Genomic DNA, 11,382 nt, shown 5'->3' with positions numbered 1-11,382 from the left:
CACCAACTCAACATCATACTCAACAGTAACATAAAGCACATGTATAATCTCAAATCATACTCACATCAACACCAAACACACGTATACTATTGGAATGCATCCATTCATATTATATGTCATACATACATTATGCAATGAGACTCCATGCATGCGGTACCGACTATTCGTGAACATATAGTTCAACTTCACCGACCAAATCCAGGTACGGCTACCAAGCTCACTAGTCCCACTCATTTGAGACCTAGTGACTCACATCACTAATTCCTCACCATGGGAATTAGCTACCACCCCAAGGGCCATGCTATGCACGCTAAATCACCTAGCATGCAAACATCTACAACATTCCAAAATGACTAACATCACTAATTCCTCACCATGGGAATTAGCTACCACCATAAAGTCCACAATATGCACGCTAATCACCTAGCAATGCAACATCAACAACAATTCAAGAATAGACATATGCTCACACTCTAAGCCATAAACAGTCTATTCACAATGCATACATAACTGATACATTCACAGCATTATGCATACCATTTCACATTATCAACACATTTTATCACAAAAGCATATTACATCATGCCAAACAACAATCACAGTATTAGCACACTCTACTAATACCTATACTACTCAAAACAACGGGAAATGATCCCTACTACATCATATAACAGCTAAGTTACATCACTCAGCCTAAACAACCAAAAACTGCACAACAACAGCTCAGAAAAACCACAAGTCTGCCCATACGCGTATTGCCTAGTCCCATACGCGTATGGTCCATTCCTCAGCCAAAACCCATACGCGTAACACCATCCCATACGCGTATGCTACGCCTACCACATCCTCATACGCGTACCAACAGAGACCAAAACACGTTCAAGACATCATCTTCCCCATCCATACGCGTACTGCCTAGTGCCATACGCGTACCAGGCCACCTCATACGCGTATTGCCTAGTGCCATACGCGTATGACCAGAAACCAGAATTTCCAGATCTGCAATGGCTTTCTCTGCTACGAAACCTATCCAATTCAACCTTCCACAGTCCAATTTTACTCAATAATCGTTCATATCATCTAACACGAATCATATCTTATTCAATCTCACAAATCCTAACATTATTGCATCTAATTCCTACGAATTCCCTTCAATTTAAATCCAGATTCGTTCATCTCAACAGTTCACAATTTTCAGCATAATTATTTCAATCAGAGGTAATTCAATGGTTTATCACTGCCCATGACATATTATCCCATAATACCCATTAAACGATGATAAACCCCCCTTACCTGAGTTAATCTGGCAATCCTGCAGCTTCAAGCTCTTCCTCTCTTCAACCCCTGTTCTCTGGCTCTCTTTGCCATTTTCCTCTTTTCTGCCCCTTTTTCCTTTTCACGTGAAAAATAACCTTTTTACTAAATGGGACCTTTTCTAAATTCCAACTTTTATTCCAATAAAAGAATAACCCAATAATAATAATAATTCCAATAATAATATTCTAAACTATTTAATTAAATTAATAAAATAATATTAACTCAAATTAAATAATTATCTTATTTTAATCGGGGTGTTACAACTCTCCCCCACTAAAAGAGTTTTCGTCCTCGAAATCATACCTCAAGCGAATAACTCTGGATAAGACTCCTTCATCTGACTCTCAAGTTCCCAAGTCACATTGCCACCTGCTGGTCCTCCCCAAGCTACCTTCACCAAGGCAATATCTTTACCCCGCAACTGCTTCAACTCTCAATCCTCGATCCTCATAGGTGATGTTTCAACAGTCAGGTTATCTCTCACATGTACATCATCTATTTGGACTACATGCGACGGATCATGAATGTACCTCCTCAATTGAGACACATGAAAAACCTCATGCAAATTCGCAAGCGACGGCGGTAAAGCGATACGATAGGCTACCTCCCCTATCCTCTCCAAAATCTGATAAGGACCAATAAATCGAGGTGTCAACTTCTTCGACTTCAAAGCTCGACCAACCCCAGTTATCGGAGTAACACGGAGAAACACATGATCTCCCTCTTGAAACTCAAGTGACTTCCTCCTCTTGTCATGATAACTCTTCTGACGACTCTGAGCAATTCTCATCTTCTCCTGAATCATCTTAATCTTTTCCGTAGTTTGTTGAACAATCTCCGGTCCAACCACAGCACTCTCACCGGACTCATACCAACATAAAGGTGTCCGACATCTCCTACCATACAAAGCTTCAAACGGTGCCATACCAATGCTCGAATGAAAACTATTGTTATAGGTAAACTCAATCAAAGGTAAATAACAATCCCAAGCACCTCCTTTTTCCAAAACACAAGCTCTCAAAAGATCCTCTAGTGACTGAATCGTCCTCTCAGTCTGACCATCAGTCTGCGGATGATATGCAGAACTCAATTTCAGCTTAGTTCCCAAAGCCCTCTGCAAACCTTCCCAGAACTTCGATGTAAATCTAGGATCTCTGTCCGAAACAATACTCGACGGAATACCATGCAAACTTACAATCTTCTCAATATACAACTCAACCAATCTCTCTAACGGATAATCCATTCTGATCGGAATGAAATGAGCCGACTTCGTCAATCTATCCACAATCACCCAAATAGCTTCAAAATTCTTATTTGTCCTCGGCAAACCAGAAACAAAATCCATACTGATACTATCCCACTTCCACTCTGGAATAGCCAACGGTTGCATTAGCCCAGACGGCTTCTGATGCTCGATCTTTGACTTCTGACAAGTCAAACAAGAATAAACAAAACTCGCAATTTCTCTTTTCATTCCCGGCCACCAAAATAACTTTTTCAAATCATGATACATCTTCGTAGCTCCAGAATGAATACTCAAGCCACTACGATGTCTTTCCTCAAGGATACTCTTCTTAAGTTCGGTGACATCCGGAATACACACCCGATTACCAAATTTCAAAACACCATTCTCATCAACTCTGAATTCGCCACCTTGACCTTGATTCACTAGAGTCAACTTATCAACCAAAAACACATCGGATTTCTGACCCTCTCTAATCTCATCCAAAATACCACTCGTTAACTTCAACATTCCCAATTTAACACTATGGTGAGTACTCTCACACACCAAACTCAAGTCTCTAAACTGCTCAATCAAATCCAATTCCTTAACCATTAACATAGACATATGTAATGATTTCCGACTCAATGCATCAGCCACTACATTTGCTTTACCCGGATGGTAATTCAAACCAAAGTCATAATCCTTCAGAAATTCTAACCATCTCCTCTGTCTCATATTCAGCTCTTTCTGATCAAACAAATACTTTAAACTCTTATGGTCACTGAAAACCTCAAACCTTGACCCGTACAAGTAATGCCTCCATAACTTCAGAACAAATACCACAGCTGCCAACTCTAAATCGTGTGTCGGATAATTCCTCTCATGAACCCTCAACTGTCTCGAAGCATAAGCTATAACCTGCTTATTCTGCATCAACACACCACCCAAACCCAACAATGAAGCGTCACAGTAAACCTCAAATGGTTCCGATGGACTCGGTAATATCAGAATAGGAGCACTAGTTAACCTTCTCTTTAACTCTTGGAAACCTTCTTCACATTTTGAGTCCCAAACAAACGCTTGCCCCTTTCTAGTCAACATCGTCAACGGTAACGCTAACTTAGAAAATCCCTCAATAAACTTCCTATAATAACCTGCAAGTCCAAGAAAACTTCTTATCTCAGAAACTGACTTCGGAGCTTCCCACTTAGATACCGCTTCTATCTTAGAAGGATCAACAACAACACCACCTCTTGAAATCACATGACCAAGAAAACTAACCTCCTCTAACCAAAATTCACACTTGGATAGTTTAGCAAATAACTTCTTTTCTCGTAGAACTCCTAAAACCACTCTCAAATGCTCAGCATGCTCTTCTTCAGATTTCGAATACACCAAAATGTCATCAATAAACACCACAACAAACTTATCTAGGTACGGATGGAAAATCCTATTCATATACTCCATAAATACTCCAGGCGCATTAGTCACACCAAAAGGCATTACAGAATACTCATAATGTCCATACCTCGTTCTGAAAGCAGTCTTCTGAATATCCTCAGTCTTCACACGTATCTGATGATACCCCGATCTCAAATCTATTTTGCTGAACACACTCGCACCAACCAACTGATCCATCAAATCATCAATCCTCGGCAAAGGATACCGATTCTTGATCGTCACTTTATTCAGTTGCCTGTAGTCCACACACAACCTCATAGTACCTTCCTTCTTCTTTACCAATAACACTGGTGCACCCCACGGTGACACACTCGGACGAATAAATTTCTTATCCAACAGATCTTCCAGCTGACTCTTCAATTCAGTTAACTCAACAGCAGACATACGGTACGGAGCCATCGATATCGGTCTAGTACCAGGTACCAAATCAATCGAGAACTCAACTTCACGCTCTGGCGGCAATTCATTCACTTCTTCAGGAAACACATCAGGAAAATCACACACCGCGGCTAGATCGCAAATCCCCAGTTTATCTTTAGCCTCCAAAGTCGCTAACAACATAAACAACTCTGCCCCATCTGCTACTGCCTCATTCACCTGCCTGGCTGATAGAAACAAACTCTTTCCTTCCTCAATCTCAGGAAAAATCACAGTCTTATCAAAACAGTTGATATAAACTCGGTTGAACACCAACCAGTTCATACCCAGGATAACATCAATCTGCACTAGTGGAAGACACACAAGGTCCATCCCAAAGTCTCTACCAAAAATACTCAAAGGACAATTCAAACAAACTGAAGTAGTAGTCACTGAACCCTTTGCAGGAGTATCAATCACCATACTTCCATGCATCTCAGATATCTCTAACTTAAGTTTCACAGCACAATCCAAAGATATAAAGGAATGAGTAGCACCGGTGTCAATAATAGCTACAAGAGGAAAGCCATTAATATAACACGTACCTCGGATCAAACGATCATCCGCAGAAGTCTCAGAACCTGATAAAGCAAAGACCTTGCCTCCCGACTGGTTCTCTTTCTTCGGCTTAGGACACTGTGGACTGATATGACCCACCTCTCCACAGTTGAAGCAAGTCAGAGTCTTCAACCGGCACTCTGCAGCCAAATGACCACCTTTACCACACTTGAAACACTTCTTCTCAACACTGGTACACTCGTGGAAACGATGTCCAGCCTGACCACATCTGTAACACTTAGCAGGGGCACTAGAGTCTCCCCCACTAGGCCTCTTCATCCCACTCTGCTTCTGAAAACCTTTGCCAGCTGCATACGGTTTTCCACGGTCATTCTGATTCTTGCCTCTCCTATCAACCCTTTGCTGATAGCTCTCTGCTCTGGCTTTGGAATCCTGTTCAAAAATCCTGCAACAGTCAACCAAGTCAGAAAACACTTTGATCCGCTGATATCCAATAGCCTGCTTGATTTCAGGACGTAACCCGTTCTCAAACTTCACACATTTCAAAAATTCTCTAGTAGCCTCATTATAGGGAGTGTAATACTTCGACAGCTCTGTGAACTTAGCAGCATACTCAGTAACAGACCTGTTACCCTGTTTCAATTCCAAGAACTCTATCTCTTTCTTTCCTCTGACATCCTCTGGAAAGTACTTCCTCAGGAATCTCTCTCTGAACACAACCCAAGTGATCTCAGCATTTCCAGCAGATTCCAACTCAGTGCGGGTAGCAACCCACCAATCATCAGCTTCCTCTGACAGCATATGCGTACCGAACCTGACCTTCTGGTTATCGGCACACTCAGTCACTCGGAAGATTCTCTCTATCTCCTTCAACCACTTCTGAGCACCATCTGGATCGTATGCTCCCTTGAACATTGGAGGATTGTTCTTCTGGAACTCACTCAGTTGACGAGCAGCTCCCATTCCCACAACATTCGGATTCCCTCCAAGTACTCCAACTAGCATACCCAGAGCCTCAGCAATCGCAGCATCGTCTCTACCTCTCCCAGCCATCTCTATTCTGAAAACCCAACAAGCTAAAACAATAAGTACCGATAGGGTTACACAACACCTATCCCGTACAGGGGAAACAGAATAATTACGACTCGACTCGACCGACTATGCTCTGATACCACTAATGTAACACCCTTCTAAAAATACTCCAAATATTTAATTAAAACAACATATATAAATCAGAGAATTATGCTATTTAAGGGTGTCACACAAACACTTCACACCATGTTCCAAATTATCCTGTCATGCTCATTTATTTAATCAAATAAAACATTCGCATAATCCACAGCGGAATAAAATCCAACATCAATGCAAAACATGTAACACATTACATGTAAACCTATTCAACAATCATCAATGGAAACAAGTAAAACATCCCGTCCCGATGTTACATCTATCAGAGCATGACCCACTAAGGAACTACACTAGACTCCAAGGACTAGCTTCTACTCAATCACTGCTCGTTACCTGAAAAATAGTGTAAGGGTGAGTTCCTCAATCGATATAACAAGCATTATAAAATATCATGTAATGCTAAGTAAATAACACATTTCATCACCCTAATCATATACACTTTCAGTAACGGCACACCAACTCAACATCATACTCAACAGTAACATAAAGCACATGTATAATCTCAAATCATACTCACATCAACACCAAACACACGTATACTATTGGAATGCATCCATTCATATTATATGTCATACATACATTATGCAATGAGACTCCATGCATGCGGTACCGACTATTCGTGAACATATAGTTCAACTTCACCGACCAAATCCAGGTACGGCTACCAAGCTCACTAGTCCCACTCATTTGAGACCTAGTGACTCACATCACTAATTCCTCACCATGGGAATTAGCTACCACCCCAAGGGCCATGCTATGCACGCTAAATCACCTAGCATGCAAACATCTACAACAGTCCAACATGACTAACATCACTAATTCCTCACCATGGGAATTAGCTACCACCATAAAGGCCACAATATGCACGCTAATCACCTAGCAATGCAACATCAACAACAATTCAAGAATAGACATATGCTCACACTCTAAGCCATAAACAGTCTATTCACAATGCATACATAACTGATACATTCACAGCATTATGCATACCATTTCACATTATCAACACATTTTATCACAAAAGCATATTACATCATGCCAAACAACAATCACAGTATTAGCACACTCTACTAATACCTATACTACTCAAAACAACGGGAAATGATCCCTACTACATCATATAACAGCTAAGTTACATCACTCAGCCTAAACAACCAAAAACTGCACAACAACAGCTCAGAAAAACCACAAGTCTGCCCATACGCGTATTGCCTAGTCCCATACGCGTATGGCCCATTCCTCAGCCAAAACCCATACGCGTAACACCATCCCATACGCGTATGCTACGCGTACCACATCCTCATACGCGTACCAACAGAGACCAAAACACGTTCAAGACATCATCTTCCCCATCCATACGCGTACTGCCTAGTGCCATACGCGTACTAGGCTACCTCATACGCGTATTGCCTAGTGCCATACGCGTATGACCAGAAACCAGAATTTCCAGATCTGCAATGGCTTTCTCTGCTACGAAACCTATCCAATTCAACCTTCCACAGTCCAATTTTACTCAATAATCGTTCATATCATCTAACACGAATCATATCTTATTCAATCTCACAAATCCTAACATTATTGCATCTAATTCCTACGAATTCCCTTCAATTTAAATCCAGATTCGTTCATCTCAACAGTTCACAATTTTCAGCATAATTATTTCAATCAGAGGTAATTCAATGGTTTATCACTGCCCATGACATATTATCCCATAATACCCATTAAACGATGATAAACCCCCCTTACCTGAGTTAATCCGGCAATCCTGCAGCTTCAAGCTCTTCCTCTCTTCAACCCCTGTTCTCTGGCTCTCTTTGCCCTTTTCCTCTTTTCTGCCCCTTTTTCCTTTTCACGTGAAAAATAACCTTTTTACTAAATGGGACCTTTTCTAAATTCCAACTTTTATTCCAATAAAAGAATAACCCAATAATAATAATAATTCCAATAATAATATTCTAAATTATTTAATTAAATTAATAAAATAATATTAACTCAAATTAAATAATTATCTTATTTTAATCGGGGTGTTACATACTTCAGTGGTGTTACACCTCCAATAGAGTTCCAGCTTCTGAATGACACCACTTCTCTCGTTATCGGGTGCTACGGGGTGCACATATCTGCCCCTACTCAGCCAACAATTTCCAATGTGAACCGGTTAAAACTACTCGTCTAACCCGTAAATGAAAAGACTCTGCCTCAACAGCCCTAGTCTGGGATGTCTCTCTATCTGTGGGCATGCCTGCAATGGTGTGGTCTTTTCCCTTAGACTTCACTGCAAAATGAAAAAAAAAGAAGCAAAAAATTAGTTAATTACCGCCAATTTCAAAATTTCCTACATATCACTGGAAATTCTAAAAAATAATTCTAATATATATATAATTACTCATAATAAAAAATAATTTTATACCATTATTCAATGACAAGGTGCGGATCTCATCAAATTATGTTATTATTTATAACAAAATTAAATAATTTAATAGATTAGAGATTTTTTATTGAGAGATTATATAAAAAAAATTAATGCTAACTTGTGTTCTTAAGGCAAAAGTTTATATTAAAAATTACAATTAAAAAATTAATTTTATAAAATATATATAGACCGTGGACATCCACTAAACTCATTATCTTTTATTAAAAAACATTTGCTCTTTTTCCTTAAAAATAATTTTTATAATCAGGTTGTTTGATTTGTTTTAACAAAATTAATTTAAATATATACTTACTATAATAGAGGTACAATGAGTTTATTTAGTTTGAACATTAATTCATTTAATTTAAATTTAAAGATAAAAAATCAGAATCAATGAATAATATTCAGTTTGATTTACATTTTAGAATGATTTTTCACAAAATCTAAATCAAATGAAGGGTCTGTTTTAGCTCTAATTATTTTTATTTTTTTGTATTTTCAAAAATAAATTTTATAAAATTGATTTTCAAAATATTATAAATTTTATTTATATTTATTTTTTCTAAATTTAAAGACTAGTTTTGATATATTATAATATAGACATACGTTATTAAAAATTAAAATATAATCGTAATTACAATTTAGACTAAAAATTGTATCTCAAAAATGATATTTATGAAAAATGATTTGAAATGACTTCAAAATTAAATAATTTTAAAAAAATATTAAAATCCAAAATAAGTTTTAATAAAATAAGAAAATATTTAAATTAGCATTTTAAAAACTATTTGAACTTAATTTACATTTAAATCTTTTATGAAATTTTTTTAATTTTTTTTCCATAAAATTTTATTACATTATAATAATAATATTTAAAAGTTAAATTAACCGGGCTCCAAATTTTCAAAAAAAAGAGTTGTTGTATTCATAGAATCATTAAACATAAAAATAATTGTATTCAAAAGCAAATTACTAAAAAAAATTGGCTTTTGAGAATTTTTTGAAAAAATAGGTCATTTGAGTAAATTTAATTATATATATATATATATATATATATATATATATATATTTTATATATATATATTATATATATATATATATATATATTTTTATAATATATATATATATATATATATATATATATATATATATATATATATATATAACACAAGAAGAAAACACAAGCAACAGCGGTATCGATGAATTGAAGAAATTTCCTCTCTTTGTAAGCGGAATCAGCCGAAGCTATCACCACCGTTCAACTCGACCATGGATTATTTGCAGAAGCAATCACCGTGGTTCAACTTGACCATAGATTATTTGTAGAAGTAATCACCGCCGTTAAACTCGACCAGGGATTATCAACATAAGAAATCATCACCGTTCAACTCGTTCATGGATTATCAGCAGAAGCTATCACTGCCGTTCAACAAGGGGTCTGATTCAAAGGTTAGCAGAAAGTATATTAACGATGATGTTGTCTTCCATGTTCTTTCGAAACTCCCCGTTAAATCATTGAAGCGTTTTGGTTGCGTACGCAAATCATGGTCCATTTTATTTGAAAATTCTCATTTCATCAATATGTTCCGCAACCATTTCATATCTCATAGCAATTCCGAGGATCATCGTACATATCTCCTCATATTTAAACGTGATTGTGTTGATCGTTACCATCCTGAATTGCATTTGCTCGATAGTAGAATCAAATTAACTTTGCCACCTCCATTTCAAGAGGATGACTTTTATCTTAATATTTTGGGAAAAACAAGTGTTAGCGGTGTTTTTTGTATCGGGACAAAGAATGTAAGGGGAGGTTCTAATAAGGTCAAATATGTATTGTGGAACCCAGCTATTGAAGAATTCGTTGTCATTCCTCCTAGCCCCGATGAGCTTGTACCAAAACACCCTCGCCTTGGCGTGTTTCATGACTTTCATGGGTTTGGTTATGACCAAGTAAGAGATGACTTTAAGGTGATTCAATATGTAACATTTGATAGCTCAAGTTGTAATGACTATGATCCTGATTCTCCTCCACCACAAGGTATAATGTATTTCTCCTTTTTTGAGATATATAGTCTAAGAAATAATTCTTGGAAGATACTCCACATGGATGATATGGCTCAATGGTGTGTTGGTAACCCATTTAATGGGGAGGAATTGTACATGAATGGTGCATGTCATTGGTTGGTTAAGGGTAAACATGATCAAATATTTATGATGTCATTTGACATGAGTCATGAGGTGTTCTTTACAACGCCCATTGATGAAAGATCTGATTTGGATGATGGATACTTGACGGGGTTAAATGGATCAATTGCTTTTATCACAAATCATGACAAGAATAATATTTTTCACATATCTATTCTGGGTGAACTCGGTGTGAAAGAATCATGGATCAAACTATTTATTTATGGCCCCATGCCTTCCATTGACTGGCCCCCAATTGGATTTGGGAAGAAGGGATACATTTTCTTTAGAAAAATAGATGATGAGCTAGCCTATGTTGATTTGAGCACCCAAATAATTGAGGAGCTTGGGATTAAAGGAGAAGATTATTGTTGTTATACCGGAATTTACCAGGAAAGCCTTCTTTCGATTGGAGGATCAAGTAACTAGTTTTTTTATCTCTTTTTTTTTCATCCGGAGGTATATTTCTATGGTTATTAGGATTTTTACCATGTATACAAAGTGATTTTTCAACTTCAGAAATTCATAATTATTATATTTTATCAATTTAATTTTAATTTGCAAATTGATTATGTCTCTATTTCATTTGTAAGAATTGTATACTCTTTTTTAATTTGCAAACTGATTATGTCTCTATTTCATTTTTAAGAGCGTG

The 11,382-nt window shown here is 37.2% G+C and overlaps 1 protein-coding gene across 1 annotated transcript; it reads left to right on the top strand.

The window, feature by feature from the left end:
* Nucleotides 1-9,752: 9,752 nt before the first annotated feature.
* Nucleotides 9,753-11,156, top strand: LOC127094202 (F-box only protein 8-like). Its single transcript, XM_051033060.1, has one exon. It carries the CDS (start codon nucleotides 9,936-9,938, stop codon nucleotides 11,154-11,156), a length of 1,221 nt encoding a protein of 406 aa, XP_050889017.1. The 5' UTR covers nucleotides 9,753-9,935.
* The last annotated feature ends 226 nt before the right edge of the window (nucleotides 11,157-11,382 follow it).

The sequence above is a fragment of the Lathyrus oleraceus genome, chromosome 6, assembly GCF_024323335.1.
Source record: "Lathyrus oleraceus cultivar Zhongwan6 chromosome 6, CAAS_Psat_ZW6_1.0, whole genome shotgun sequence".
Classification (NCBI taxonomy): domain Eukaryota; kingdom Viridiplantae; phylum Streptophyta; class Magnoliopsida; order Fabales; family Fabaceae; genus Lathyrus; species Lathyrus oleraceus.
The sequence above is the reverse complement of the archived record's forward strand: the minus strand, read 5'-3'. Positions and strand labels throughout refer to the sequence as shown.